The sequence below is a fragment of the Calliopsis andreniformis genome, chromosome 12, assembly GCF_051401765.1.
Source record: "Calliopsis andreniformis isolate RMS-2024a chromosome 12, iyCalAndr_principal, whole genome shotgun sequence".
Taxonomy (NCBI): domain Eukaryota; kingdom Metazoa; phylum Arthropoda; class Insecta; order Hymenoptera; family Andrenidae; genus Calliopsis; species Calliopsis andreniformis.
The window spans coordinates 10,646,290-10,660,951 of NC_135073.1; the positions used below are offsets into that span (position 1 = coordinate 10,646,290).

General features: G+C 36.7%; 2 protein-coding genes across 12 annotated transcripts; one reads left to right on the top strand and one right to left on the bottom strand.

Moving 5' to 3' along the window:
- Positions 1-19: 19 nt before the first annotated feature.
- Rock2 (Rho-associated, coiled-coil containing protein kinase 2) lies at positions 20-11,147 on the bottom strand. Of its 7 annotated transcripts, none has more exons than XR_013002965.1 (14): positions 10,661-11,147; positions 9,675-10,002; positions 9,315-9,475; positions 8,722-9,060; positions 7,507-8,640; positions 7,124-7,424; positions 7,019-7,042; positions 6,046-6,452; positions 5,321-5,962; positions 4,834-5,244; positions 4,552-4,768; positions 4,013-4,316; positions 3,625-3,853; positions 20-2,432 (listed from the first exon to the last, which is right to left on the bottom strand). XR_013002965.1 is itself a non-coding variant. In XM_076389119.1 (14 exons), the coding sequence occupies exons 2-14, from the start codon at positions 9,853-9,855 to the stop codon at positions 2,345-2,347; spliced, it is 4,071 nt and encodes a 1,356-aa protein (XP_076245234.1). In that variant the 5' UTR covers positions 9,856-10,002; positions 10,661-11,147; the 3' UTR covers positions 20-2,344. The 7 variants fall into 7 exon arrangements, 4 of the variants coding, with proteins under 4 accessions (XP_076245234.1, XP_076245231.1, XP_076245232.1 ...); XR_013002963.1 differs by having other exon boundaries at positions 3,625-3,929; XM_076389119.1 differs by lacking the exon at positions 3,625-3,853 and having other exon boundaries at positions 4,094-4,316; positions 6,046-6,243; positions 6,301-6,452.
- A 43-nt stretch (positions 11,148-11,190) lies between these two features.
- On the top strand, positions 11,191-14,551 carry LOC143185844 (uncharacterized). Of its 5 annotated transcripts, none has more exons than XM_076389128.1 (5): positions 11,191-11,422; positions 12,050-13,043; positions 13,115-13,495; positions 13,581-13,757; positions 13,868-14,550. In XM_076389128.1, the coding sequence occupies exons 2-5, from the start codon at positions 12,147-12,149 to the stop codon at positions 14,030-14,032; spliced, it is 1,620 nt and encodes a 539-aa protein (XP_076245243.1). In that variant the 5' UTR covers positions 11,191-11,422; positions 12,050-12,146; the 3' UTR covers positions 14,033-14,550. The 5 variants fall into 5 exon arrangements, with proteins under 5 accessions (XP_076245243.1, XP_076245246.1, XP_076245247.1 ...); XM_076389131.1 differs by lacking the exon at positions 11,191-11,422 and adding an exon at positions 11,427-11,511 and having other exon boundaries at positions 13,868-14,551; XM_076389132.1 differs by lacking the exon at positions 11,191-11,422 and adding an exon at positions 11,467-11,598 and having other exon boundaries at positions 13,868-14,551.
- Positions 14,552-14,662: the final 111 nt, after the last annotated feature.

Here is a 14,662-nt window from a genome sequence, read left to right on the forward strand (position 1 = left end):
TTTCTCATTGTCTTGCATTGTTCAAGTCACTTCCGGGCCGCCGCTGGCGCCGCCGGAAGCGGCGCTGTCAGAGAACCGGAAGAGGGAAGAAGGCACGGGGCATTTAGTCGAAAAAAATGGTGTTCCTCGTTTTGATGATCGTGTTTCGTGCGCTCTAGCTCTCTGGATTCGTTATTGAACCGATGAACGATGTCGTGCCGTGGGTAACGAGCTTCCTTTGACTTCCGGAAGTCGGAGTTCCTCGAAAACCCAACAGAATTGGAGCAGGGGAGGTGGAGGGGTGGGGGGTGGGTGAAGGAGGGAGCACCATTTAAAGAGACGTAGCGACCTACAAAGAGGGCAGGGAAGGGGACGAGTTAACGGGTCATCGTCAGACGAACAAATTTTCGTTTGTTTCGCTCGTCCCAGAGCGACGCGTGTCGCGTCGCTGAGGTACCATGGTAAGAACACAAACGGCACGGACGATTAATTAATAAGTTCTTCTACGCTCGTTACGCATCTTTTTTTCGTTCATTTCTTTCCTCATCGATGCCAGCCGCGAGTCTCACTCGGCACCGTAAGCACGCCTAAGCCTCACTGATTATGCGCTTCTTCTCTGTCTTTCTCTCTTTTATCCTTCAACGTGTATATAATAGCGAATATCATACATCGTAGTAAAAATTCTTAAGTTACAACTTGCAAATATTACCTCTACTATACAAATGAAGCTCGTTCGTGGCGCTGTTATCGTGATCGTCGCGCTCGTACTCTAACTTCTGTCCTTGTTGGCCGTCGTGTCGGTCGCAGCTCGCGTTCACTCTCTACGAATACATGGCAATGGGAGCACGAGAATCTACGGGGCAGGGAAATGTCAAGATCGAACCATCGAAAGTGTTTAAAGTCTCGTAAGAAAGTTCAAGAGTCTAAAACTTGGGAGAGTATAAAAAATAAAAAGGAGGAAGAAACATGGATGTAAGAATTTCGAAAAATGGTCTAAAAGGAAACTTTAACGAATTTCGAAGTTCGATCTATGTGTCACCCTAGCGAACTCGTGACAAAATACTTTCGATGCTCGGAGTTTCATATTTACGCAGATCGACGCGCGAACTTTGTTATACAAGCAAGTGTACGCCTTCGTGCTAATAAAAAAAGAAACTTTGGTAGCCGCTCTACCTAACTGGACAGTTCGTTTTTTTCTACAGTCCTTTTCCTAGCGACACTTGAAATACTTTAATCTCGAAATGTATAAAAATAATAATACTATCGATCTGGCGTGGTAAACACACGATATTACGTGTTCTCAAAGCGCGCTCTTGAAATAAGCGCGAAAGAACGGAGGCGAACTATGTCGTACGAGTTCTTCTTCAACCCTTTCGATGCCATTATCTCAGTGTTCGATATATGACCTGTGCGAGGAACTTATAATTACGTTCATCGAAGGTTCATAATTGTCCAACGCACATGACGCACCCATCGAACGTTCATACAGCGTTAACGGCAGCCAAGAGGCTCGAAGAGCGTCGAGACATCTATTTTCTTTTCGTCTGAAGAGTAACGAACGAGCCGCTATCAACTGAAGATCAGTTCTTGCGAACGTATGTACAAGAGGGAAATTATATTTTAAATTGTAAGCGTCTACGACAAAAAATCACTATAAACACTCGATCTCTCGTGAAAAAAAATATTTATAAAATAACACGGTGATCCTCTGGAAACGCTACGCGGACTATCGATGACTGCGCCGCGTCGAATGCGATCTCTAGTCCGGCAAGTACGGAAAACGCGGGTCACACTCTTAATTCGTATCACGGCCTGTTCTTTCACAAACGCCATTATCTATTTCTGAATAATAGTTGCACGACTACTTGGTTAAACTGTGGTGCTTCATTTCTGGCTCTATTATACCTCATGGCATTCTTGGATCTCTATGATGTAAGTCTTTATTCTTTTAATTAATGATGTAAGGACAGAAAGGAGAAGCAATAAGTCAAATTTGGTACATAATGGTAATAGGACTTTAAGCATCACATAATATCCATTGATTTCAATAATTCAGCTTGACAATTGTTCTATTATTCAAAATCTATCGCAAATTTTGAAAATCTCCTCACATCATTCATTTACAAAGGAAAGTTCTTGGTAACAGAATGCTGAGAAGCTTCGATGCCAATCTGCATGTTACAGTTGGTAGGTATGACAGTGTTACCAACCGATACTTGCAAATGTTTTTTGTACTCGAATGTACTAATATAACGCTAAAAATTTAAATTAAAGTTCCTTCTGAATTGATCAATCTGCTTAACGGATCATTAGGGAGAACGTCGAAGCAACGATTTCCAACCAGTTGTCGCTACTAACGATAAGGTCACTTGCCCATACTGGCGTTCGCTGGCAGTGTCGCGGATCGCTGTTGCACCGATAAATATGGCTTCAAAGTGGATCTGGTGGACTCCCTGCAAAATATAAATCGCTGACGATAGATGTAGGAAAGTATTTATCAGATTTTCATGCGGCTGGTCGTATTGCAAATTATATCAAGAATATGAATACGACGAATTAAAAAGAGAAGCTCAAAAAAAGCGCAACAGCAATTTTAAATCTATGGAACACATAGAAACAAATGTGAAGCCCCATTTTATAAAAAACAGTGTCGACATTTGTGACTTTATTTTTTTGTGCAGAATTATGTAGGATTACTTTTAAAATCAAGCAAGCAGCTTATTAAAAGCTTCTCAAAGATGTGAGAGGAAAAGCATTGGTGTGTGTTTAAAAATAATCCCAGTAAATAAAATTTCATCGTCATGAAATGCAATATAAATAAAACAGCATTTATCGTTTAACATATGTTTGTCAATCGTTAACATGCAATTGGCTGAAATAAAAAAGAAACGTAAAAAAGCTGTACAAATTTGCTTGATGTAACACATTGCAAAATTTATTTCAAACAATGAAAGCGACAGATATCGATGGAATGCGATTTACGACTCGTCAGTTATTATTAATACGATTGTTCAGACTTTCGATTTCCAATTTGGAAGAATCAACTGAAATTCGAACTATCGATCAAAAGACTACGAGCCCCCATTTGCCAGAGTAATGCAAAGCTGTCGAAAAAGCCAAGAAACATTATAACAAATATGCAGAAAATGTATTCTCAAAAGAAATACAGGACAAAAATCAATCAGATTAATTATATTGTAATTTTTAATAGTAATAGACAATTTTGTGTATAACTGTAAATTATTCGTTCATAAAGAATAATTTCTTTTGCTTTTTTTATAAAAACTAATAGAAAATCTAGAAGTTACAAAAAAAGTAACCATTTAAGCACGTACAAACAATACTTCATCTATATTCTATTGAATAACAACGTTCCACTCATTTTTCAAATAAAATAAGTAATCAGTCTTTCAATAATGATAATAATAAAAAAAAACAAACAAACAAACAAAAAAAAGCAAAAAAATGCAGTGGTCGAGATTGTGTCGTATTGAGTAGTATCTCCACACTTTCGATATATTAAAATATATATAAAAAAAATATCAAATGTACATCAAGAATATGTCGAGTGTACAATTTTAAAAAGATTTTATAGTTTAAATCGAAACAACCGCGTAATACACTCGTGCATGCTTACCTACATACCTTTCGAAGCATATTTCTGGTAAAAAATTTCTGAATACAAAATAGTCAAATGTACAGCATACTTCAAAGTGATACTTCGTTTCCATTTTCCATTAGAAAATGCATTTTACATTCGATTAGATTCCAGAAAATTTTCATTAGATACTCTACGCTCTGCAAACCTCGTATTTTAATTTCTCTCTGATTTTTTCCTCTTTAACTTTTAAAGTCGCATAGCGCTCCGTCTCGCCTGATCAAAATACCTCATTTGGAATTAAATTCTTTGAATTCTGACCTGACTACCTAAACGTTCATCTCTGTCATGTCTTTTTAAAGGATTAAAAAATAACCAGAGCAATAAATTTTTTATAGAAAAACGGGAGTGCAAGAAAAATCAAACGACTCTAACCTCGCTACACCCAATCATGCGATGCCACAATACAAGAGAGCTACTTAGTCTCCAGTTACGTTGGTCGCACGGCTACGCTACCTTGGCGAGACACGCTGCCCCGTGCCATCGACGTGCGAGTTCGCCTTGTAGCCGCATTTTTGTACGCGCCTGGACAGTCTCGCGACCCAGTATTTCTGCTCGTCGGGACTACCAGCCAGGATTAAGAGCTCACGGGCGCTGTTTGGATCATAATGCAATTTGCATGGCGCAATAGCATCCTCCTTCTTGTCCAAATGCTCCTTGTGTACCTTTATGCGACACCCTGTACAATACAGAAAAATTGAATATCGTGTCAATGAGAATCGTGTATTTTATCATTGAAGCTGGAAACTTTAAACGTCAATATCTCGAAATCAAGAACATGTGACTTAAGTCAGTTTGTCTTACGATCATAGATATATTTTTCAACAGATTCTGACTCGAGAAATCTCAATAGTCTGCTGAAAAATAGAGAGCGACACTGTCTATTTTTCTCTCACTACTGCTCTCATACTTACTTCGACACTCGAGAGCTGGCGGTGGTCGGAACATGTGCCACAGCTGCTTCGAGCATACCTCGCAGGTAGTCGGCATGTGATACGATATTGAAACGAATTCGTGACCTTTTAACGACTGTGTGCCGGGTTTATCCGCGAGTTGTGGCAGTTCCACTCCAGGCAGTGTGTTACCTTCGTCACCAGGACGCCTTGCTTCACCTTCACCAGCGTATAGTAACTACAAAAGGAAAGAAATGTAGACTATTCGGGTGAGTAGATTTTATTAATCGGCACGCCACTTACCTGGAATATTCTCGGAATATCTTTGGCATCAGCTCGAATGACATCACCCTGAGTAACGGATCTGACGTGGAAGACTTTATTCAGATCCAATATTAAAACTGGATCGGCGTTTAGCTTATCATTCTCGCTATTGTAAAATATTATCTTCTTCGAAGAGACGACAACATACTGCTTCTTCCACCCATGCCTCTTAATGTTCTGCTTGTTTGGCACACTTAACCAACCCTCCAGCCTCATCGTACCGTGTTCCGACAGAACAGAGTCCTCGCCGTCGTTTTCTACGGATGAGACGCTAGCTGTTTCAGAGTTCAATGACGCGATCTTCATTTGCAACGTTTCTATTTCTGAATCTTTTGAATCAAGCTCCATTTGTAACCTTAATTTCGCTTGATTTTCTTCTACCAATTGTGCCTATAAACATTTATTAATATTAGTAAACGCGTGTAAGGGTTCTTATAAGAATTGATGATACTAATAATTCATTTACTTGTAAGTCTTGTAAATCCTTTTGCCATTTAGCTGCCAATTGTCCGTATTTTTCTCTCTCCTGAGTAAGTTCTTGCTGAAGTCGCCTGCAATCCTTCTCTTTCTTTCTCAAATCCGCTGCAGACGCTTTGTTCTTAGTTTTGCCACTTGAAGACAGATCTTTTCTGTTCATAATCTCCGCTAATTTATTGACTGCTTGTTGTTTTAACAGTTGTTCGGTTTTCAGTTTACTACTGAGTTTTTCCATTTCTTCGGCATTAGACTGAGCCTTACTGAGTTGATCTTGCAGATCTTTAAGTCGCTTGCCAAAATCATCTTTTTCCTTGAGATACTGATCAACATTCTTTTTAAGTTCACCTTCGCTGTCTTTAAGCCGATTTATAACTTGCTCTTTTGCATTTAATTCTTGATGGTGTTTAGCTACGCCATCTTTATATTCTAATTCCTTCATTGTCCGCTCCTTCTCAAGATCTGCTACAGTCTCTTCGGCTATTGATCTCGCTAAAGCTTCGCTGTCTCCTCTAGCTAGAGATAATTGCAGCTGATGTACTAAAGAACTGCGCTCCTCTTCTAACTCCTGCTGTAACCGTATCTTTTCCTCAAGCTCTTCTCGAAGTTCTTGTGTCTGCGTCTTATACAAGGTCTACCAAAGAAAAGATCGAAATTGAATACAAAAATGACAGAAATCGAGAATTCTTTCACAAATATCACGAAATCTAACTTTACCGAAAAATAAGCTTCTGCTTCTAACTGTTCTTGTAGCTCCTTCGTTTGTAACTGATCGACGTTTCTTTGAGTTTTCAAGTGATGTAATTCTTCCTCTATTTGTCGCTTCGTTTCTCTCAGCTGAGCAACTTCCCCAACCAATTGTTGTTCTCTAGCACGTAATCGTCCTGCTTCGGATGACTGCTGTGCCAGCTCAGTCTGCAGAACGTTTCTTTTCTGCTGTTCCTGTTCAACCTGACCCTGTAATACCTTTACCTTTTCCACTTCTTGCCTATGCTCACCCTCCAGTTTCTGTAACCGCTGCTGTATCTGGCGGTAATCCACAGACAGCATGGAAGTCTGCCGTTCCTTTTCTTGTGCAAGTAATTCAGCACGTTGCCTTCCACTCTTTTCTTCGTTTAGTTTTGCTTGTAATGCTGTTAATAATAAATTACTGCATGAATAGAATTTTGTAACATCGATTTTGTAAATTTTGGATACAGTATTGTACATACGTAAAGAGAAATACCGTACAAGCAGCAGGAAAATAGAAAAATTACAATTAGTAATAACACATATTAAAAGTAAAAGTAGTAACTAAAATAAGAACCGTATGGTGACGTTTACAATTATTTAACAGTCTTTCGGTATATTATAATGCATAATATTGTACCTGTAATTATTAAACTGCGAATTTTTATGCAAAATCAAATTTTTACAAATACATTTTAAAAAACAGAATCTGAATAAAAATCTATTTTATTCTTTAAATATCATGATGCTTACTTTGCTTTTAATATTTAACATATTTTTGTATATAGCAAGCATTTTGTAGCTTTTTACAGATCTAAATTTTCTGTGAATGCATAAAAATCCGCAGGTCTAGTAATTATAGCTTATGTAAAGTAACTAAACTACAATTTTATAATAATCCTAAACACTTGCACAGACAGCACATAATACAAACAAATACATAAGAATTAGCGTTCATTACCTTCAAATATTTTATTCTTTCGCCCTGTTATGCATATTAGAATAGAAACGTGTAGCTTGTCAAACACATGTTACAGTGACTGAATTTAACATCAAACAAACTTACCTTTAACTACTTCTAAATTAGCTTCTTCTTTAGATAGTATACGGGAACGTTCCGTTTCTTGATGTGCCACCACTTCTTGGTTGTACCTAGCTTGAGCAGCCTTCAGCTCAAGAGTCAAACTAGCAGCTTCCTTTTCCAATGCCGAAATCCTTTCAGTTAGCTGTCTATTATCCACCATTGCCTTCTCCTCTTTCTCGCGACTGTGTTCAAGTTCGAGGTGAAGAGCAGAAAGACGAGTTTCTAATTCAGCAGTTAAAGATGAAGCTTGTGATCTCGAACTACGTTCCTTTGACAATTGTCCCTACAAAAGAAGATAAGAAACATGTATGAAGACATTTTGTTAAATGTATCTATAATCATCGAAACAAACTGTAAATGCTTACTTGTAACGTAGCCACTTCTTGTTGCAAATTATCTCGCTGTGCTTGTAACTGTGCTCTTGCCACTTGCAATTCGTTTGCCATTTGTTCAGCAGCTTGACGAGCTACAGTAATCTCTGTAGCTTGTTTCCGTAACCTTGTTACAGCTTCTGTCTCTCTTTCTAATTTTGATTGCATTTCTTTAATTTGCTTCTCTAAGGTTGCAACACGTTCAGAAGTTTGTTGCGAATTGCTCGCGTCGCGTGCTCGTTTCGTTTGTTCTTCGTCAAACTTCTTCTTCAACTCCACAAACAACGACTCTGCTTTTCTCCGTGACTCCGTTTCGTGGTCTACCCTACGTTGTGCTTCTTTATAATTGTGTCTCAGCAAAGTCAATTCCTTGTCCGCTCTTCCTATTTCGTCTCTTAATTCAGTCTCTCGACGTGCCATAGCATCCAACTGCGTTGCCAAAGCTTTCTGCCTTGATTCTAACGATTCGACTTGTCTTTTCTCTCGATCCAATAAATTTTCTAACTGCGAGATTTTAACATCGTCGCTTGTACCATTATTGATATGATTTTGTAATCCATCTACGGATTCTACGCCATTAGAAGCCATCAATTGATAATCACCCGAATATGTGAAACCAATAAAAGGTAAATGGTTCCCCGAGAATGCTTTTGGTACTGGAAAACTCTCCTCAGGTCCATCCTCCTTGTCAACGTCTTCAAAATTGCTAGTATCATCGTCGCCAGATAATTCTGGTACAACTGGTGGCACACATTCTCTTAAATTTTCAAAAGTCCATTGATCGTTTTTAAAGAAAGGGTGACATTTTATTTCATCTACACCATTTCTTCCCAAACGTTTCGTTCTATCCGTAAGGAAACCGCATATCAAATTTTTCGCAGAATGAGAAATATCTAGTTCTTGAGGAAACTGTAGCGAGTTTCTATGGTCCATAATTTTCGAATATGTTCCAACTAATGAGTCTGCGTAAAAAGGTGTATCACCAACAAGCATTTCATACAAAAACACACCAACTGACCACCAATCACATTCCCTTCCATATACACCTTCACCACCCTGAGACTGGAGTACCTCTGGCGATATATAATCAGGTGTACCTACTGCAGTATCAGAACGAACAAGTCCATCCTGAAAGATGTAATGCAATAATTAAATATCTTTGTAAGTTTAATTTATATTTGAAAGGAATTACATAAGAAGTATACATACAACATCCATTCTCATACATGTACCAAAGTCTGCAAGTTTCAGATGACCATGCTTGTCAAGTAACATATTATCTGGTTTTACATCCCTATGAACAAATCCCATATGGTGTATTGCATCTAATGCTAGCACCACTTCTGCGCAATAAAATTTCGCCCACTTTTCTGGCACATCATAGTTTGACATTAAGTTTACTATATCACCACCTGGCATGTAGTCCATCACCATATAAAGATATTTGTGATCTTGAAATGCGAAATGAAGTTGAACAATCCATTGGGAATTTGCATGCGCCATTATATCACGTTCTTCCCAAAAAAACGCCGAATCCGATCGTTTAATCTACAATGGATACAGGAGTAAGAAAATACTATTTAAAAACTATTTCTAATAAAGTATATGCAGTCTGTTCGACTACAGGTAGGAAAAAATAACAAAAAACGAAAATCAAGAATAACAAAATTGTGGTTGAGTTTCCATTTAGTAATTATAAGCATTTAAAGAAGGCAGGGGACATCATAGTTATTGATCTAAGGTTTAGAACCATCCCTTAAATTTTCCTACATCTGTAGCCAAACATCCTGTGCATTTCTTACCATTTCAAATTTACTGAGTAATTTCATGGCGTATACTTTTTGCGTAGATTTATGTCGTACTAACTGTACTTCCCCAAATGCCCCACGACCTATCACTTTTATTAGAGTGAAGTCATCCGTACGCATCCGCATTTTACAAATATCTTGAGCCATTGAGTCATCTGGAAACATAAATAACATTTTCTAAGTTCTATTTCTAGAAAATCAATGTAGTCATCATATTAGTTTAGCATATGTATTTGAAGCTTACTTTGTACTACAGTATATCTGTTAGGAAACTTCAAACTAATATAGTTTTTTTAATTCATGAAATACTTTCAATTTTAAATAGAATGTCGCTACAGTAAATTGAATACTTACATCTATTCATATATGCTTCTATATTTTTCATACGTTTTACGCTAGGATGATCACAATCTGCCACCAGGGCTTGAACTGTATCCAATAGGCAATCAATATTTATAATGCTTCTTGGATCTCTTATACGCTCCTCCAGCACCCTCAGGCGCCTGCGCCTGTCTTCATCTTGTACTACATCCATTTCTCCTATTAGTAACTAGGAATAATTTGTCTCAAAAATTTATTGTTCTTTTTCCGGAGCATCAAAAGCAATGCAAAATCAAAGGCTACATGCAATGTGAGCACAATTTATGCACTACTGCAATAATGGATAGGCAGTCCATGTTTCCTAAAACAAAGAAAGAGAATTGATCACATTACAAAAATATAGTTAATAACAAAATAACCATAATTTGTTACTAATTCATAGATAATGTTTATATTATTACTACAAATAATGAAAACCAATAATTATAGCATAACATCCCATTTCTCCCCTGATTTTCACAAAAGAAATAAAATGTAAATCAGACAAAAAGAGACTCTACTTACAAATGTAAAGATGTTATTAATGAGCATTAGACACCCAATATATGATGACTCAACATGATTTACATTCAAAGTACAATCATGATTAGATCACTTCAAAAGCAGAATCATTCGAAAATAACATTTATTTAAATACTTTTCAGTTCGAATCGAATACGAAGTCGAAAAGAAAATCTCACGAACCCATCGCTTTCGTCGAAAAAAAAATTACTCATACTAATAAGAATAAATTTGCGAAAACTCTCAACTAAAAATTCGAACAATTTTTTTACGTTCCAATGTCTCGAAAGAAAGCGAACGATTCACGAGGTGACAAACCGAAGAGGTCTGTCAAGAAGCTAGAGGTAAGGTGGATCCCGTGCAGGTGCTCCTGAACCCGTCACAAAAGATTTCCTCTGCGCCCCGTGCTCTCCCATGATCAGTTAACCAACGGCAGATGAAAATCAACTCTAACGTACCTAATATCACGAATACCATGCCCAGTACTCCGTCTAGTCAAATAAAAATACTATAAAATACATTATTTCCCTACGTAAATTGGTCGCAGTTGCACACAGCTGAGCCGTGCATGCGCCATTGGGAAAATTCACAACGGTCATCAAAGCCAATGAAAAAATTGCGGAAAACTTGAATTCGCTCGATCCGCCTCTCGATTCATGTACGAAGGATCGAGGTGATAATCCCCCGTGTCTCCGTTCGAGGAAACTGGCCGCCTGTTCCGAACGCGGCCTCTCACATCGTTCAATTTTGAAAATGTACTAGCATGTCCTCTCGATGGTTTGGTTATTCGCACTGTACCCGACACCGTTCGAACGTTCGCCGTTTCGAGACCAGTAGCATAGAGATCGGCCCTTTGCCACCCATATACATTTATTTGGATCGGACGAGGCTCGGAGTTTCGCGTCGTGTTACCGAGAAACCACGTTAAAGTCGTCGAGACGGAGGCATCAACGACTTCTTCGGAAAAAACGATGTAATGGAGCGCGAGTAGAGGCAAGATGGCGTAGCATTCCGTGTACTATACTACGAGCAAGATGTGGGCCTCTGCGCTTGTGTGATCTGCTACGAAATCTTTTTCATCAGTCGAGAAACCGTCCTCGGTTGTGGGACCGCTGTATAAAACGCGGCATCGAAATTCTTACTGATCCACGGGTTTTTCTTGGCACTGTTTATGTCATATTTCGTATTTATAGCGATAACGCGTATCGCCGAGAGCGTAGGTACGTATGGTCGAGCTAAATGCGTCAGTCTCGCTTGAGATCGGAGAAATTGTTGCAAAAGTTTAACTGTTGGACGATTTTATACGGAGGTACTTTCTGGGACGATTGGAAAGAATCGAAATGGTGTTATAAATAGTGTGTGCTGAAAGTTCTTGCATATGTCGTTCCTGGTGGAGGTGGAGTAATATCAGTCTAGTACGGGTTCCGTGTTTGTTTAGAATCAGTTCTAATACGGGTCCCAGTATAAGTTTCAGTATTCAGTTTTATGTGAATTCTATAATGATCATTCGCTTTTTTTGTTTTTTATGTACCAAAGAATCGAAACTATGAGAAATATTGTGTTTGAAATGGAAGGTTTCTTCCAAAACAGATAAAATGAAGATCAAATTCTTCTGAATATGAGAGGAATGACTTTGATATATGTTGGCTTCTATAAATATCAAGTTGCTTTTGTAATTAGTTTCTTTTAGCTCTTAAGATATCTTTTTAACCTTTCTTAGCTATTTTGATTTCTAAACGTTACCATAAATAAGATTTAGTTTAACTGTGTAGTTTATTAATATTAGTCTTTATTTAACATTAAACTAGTGAAAGTTACTTTTATTATGAGAGTTTTATTGTTTAAAGGATTGGCTCCATCCGTACACTTTTCTTGTTGTGGAAACTATACGCAAGAAATATCTGTGTAAATCTTTGGTAATTTCATACATCGAATTCTGTGGAAATGGATCTGCCTTGTGATTGGCAGATCAGTAAACAAAAACTCTCTGAGCGTGGGCAGTACCTACTAGAAACAGGACAATGGTCGGATTGCAAATTCATTGTGGGACAGGAACCCCATCAGCAAATATTAAAGGGACATAAATTATTCTTAGCTATGTCTAGTCCTGTTTTTGAAGCTATGTTTTTTGGTGGGATACCAGAAACAAATGATCCAATACCAATTAGAGATGTTCAACCAGAAGCTTTTAAAGCTTTATTGGAATACATATACACGGATCGAGTTAATTTGGGTTCTTTTGAACTAGCTTGTGAATTATGTTATTGTGCCAAAAAGTATATGTTACCATCATTGGTAGAAGAATGTACCACATATCTATGGGCTGATTTATCTCCAAAGAAAGCTTGCAGAGCATATGAGTTTGCTAAATTATTTGAAGAGCCAGGTCTTATGATGAAGTGTCTCCATATTATTTGTGGAGAGACTAAAAGAGTATTAGAGGAACCCAGTTGGGAAGAGGTTGAATTAGGAACATTATTGACAGTGTTGGACCAAGAACACTTGAATATAAACAGTGAACTTGATCTATTTCATGCTGTGGAACGCTGGGCAAAAGCTGAATGTACAAGAAAATCTCTTGATCCTAATGATGGAAAATCTTTAAGGTCTGTGATTGGAAATGCCCTGTCAAAAATTAAATTTTTATGCTTAAGCCCCCAGCAATTTGCAGAAGGGCCAGGAATGTCAGCATTACTTACGCAAGATGAAGCCTTTGCAATTCTTATGAATATAATATGTACTGAAAATAAAGTACCTATGCCAGAAGGATTTTCAACGGAATCACCAAGTAGTGACAAGCTGCTAAACATTCCGACTGCAAAAAGAGTTTACCCCTTCTGTGTAAGTTTTACAAATATTTTATAAAATAAATATAATGTTTTCAATACTTTTCATTGGATTTTATATTATAGATGCTTAAAGAAATATCTAGGCAAGCATTTCCACACTGTAGTATTTCACATATACATACACAACACTGCAGACCTTCACAGAATGTACGTCAGTCAGGTTTTGTGAATAATGGTTTGGAATCTAGTAGTACATCTCAAAGTACTTCAAGGATATTTGAAAGTAGAGTAAAGCAAGATAATGGAAATTTATCTTCAAACAGCACATCTCCAATTATAGTTGAAGGAGGGATACAAAAAGAACCAAAATATTATTGTCTGAGATCAGTACTTGGAGAAACAGATTGTCTTAATACAGATGTATTAGACTGTTTTCTTACTTTTAGTGTAGATAGAAATATTTGTGTATTAGGTATTCAAGTACCTACACAGATTGCCAGCTCAGTAAGTTAAATATATCGGAGACAAAATTAATTTTTAGATTTATTTTATATAATATTAATCGTCATATCTTATTTGTGTATTATAGGTTGACAGTAGGAACCGTGTTCTTGATTATAGTACATCATATACAGAAATTTTGTATGCACACCTTCTTGATTCTGATGATACTCGGCTAACTTATACACACTTCACAACAAAAGTAGATATTAATACTCTTGTGGAAATTACATTTAATCGACCTGTTTACATTCAGAAAAATAAGGTATATATTTAAATAGCTTTTTAAACATGTATAAATTTTTATATAATTCAATAATACTATTATCTGCTAATTTCTATGCAGTTTTTAAAATTTGATCGTTTTAATTATAGGTTTATCGAGTGGGGGTCGTTTTTAATACAGTTGGTTGGTATCCAATGGGACTGTGTAGTCAAAAAATGACCTGTGAGTCTGTATTTTTCTCATTTAGAGTAGGCAACAGTGCAGATAGCGTGCGAGATGGTCTTATTCGATCTATTGTTTTTACGTGTCATTAACATTCGTACATACTATCGAAAATAAGATTGATTTACATAAAAGAAATTTAAATACGTATTTTGAATTTGTGATAAGACAAAAGTCTATTTTATTCTATTGTGTATGACATTAATGATGAATCATGTTATTATATCATGTGGGTGCTATTTTGCATAAAAGCTTTGTAATTAATTTTAAAAATTGTACAAATTTAAACGCATTATTTTAAGTTCTAATCAAAAATCGACTTTGTATGAAACAAATTTTTTTAATCTATATAAGATTAGTAGTTTTCATTGTATAAGCAAGAAATGTAGATTTTACAGTTTGTCTTTACTAGAACTTATATGGCACATTGATATCACGCTTTCTTCTATTTCTCGTCCCAACATTATTTCTGTTGCAATAATTTATAATTTTTAACTAGTTTTGATTGTTTTTATTATAAAATGTGGATATATAAAAATATAATTATCTATTTGTAAAATATCAGATACTTCTTCTAATCCATCTGCTACACTGCATCCAATTTTATACCTATGTCCTAAGGAAAATATGAAATATTTTTTCTAATGTAGAAATATACAAATGTGTAAGATACAAGTTTTTTTTATCATATTTGATTTATTAGGCTCTTTTCATATTACCTT

Coding starts and splice junctions, on each gene's coding strand:
- Rock2 (XM_076389116.1), bottom strand. CDS start 9,855: ATGGATGTAGTACAAGATGAAGACAGGCGCAGGCGCCTGAGGGTGCTG. Junction 8,641..8,721: donor CATGTATGAGAATGGATGTT/GTATGTATACTT, acceptor TACATCTTTCAG/GATGGACTTGTTCGTTCTGA. Junction 2,433..4,093: donor GGGCAGCGTGTCTCGCCAAG/GTAGCGTAGCCG, acceptor TATATTTTGCAG/GGAGTCCACCAGATCCACTT.
- LOC143185844 (XM_076389128.1), top strand. CDS start 12,147: ATGGATCTGCCTTGTGATTGGCAGATCAGTAAACAAAAACTCTCTGAG. Junction 13,496..13,580: donor CTACACAGATTGCCAGCTCA/GTAAGTTAAATA, acceptor TGTGTATTATAG/GTTGACAGTAGGAACCGTGT. Junction 13,758..13,867: donor TTTACATTCAGAAAAATAAG/GTATATATTTAA, acceptor TTTTAATTATAG/GTTTATCGAGTGGGGGTCGT.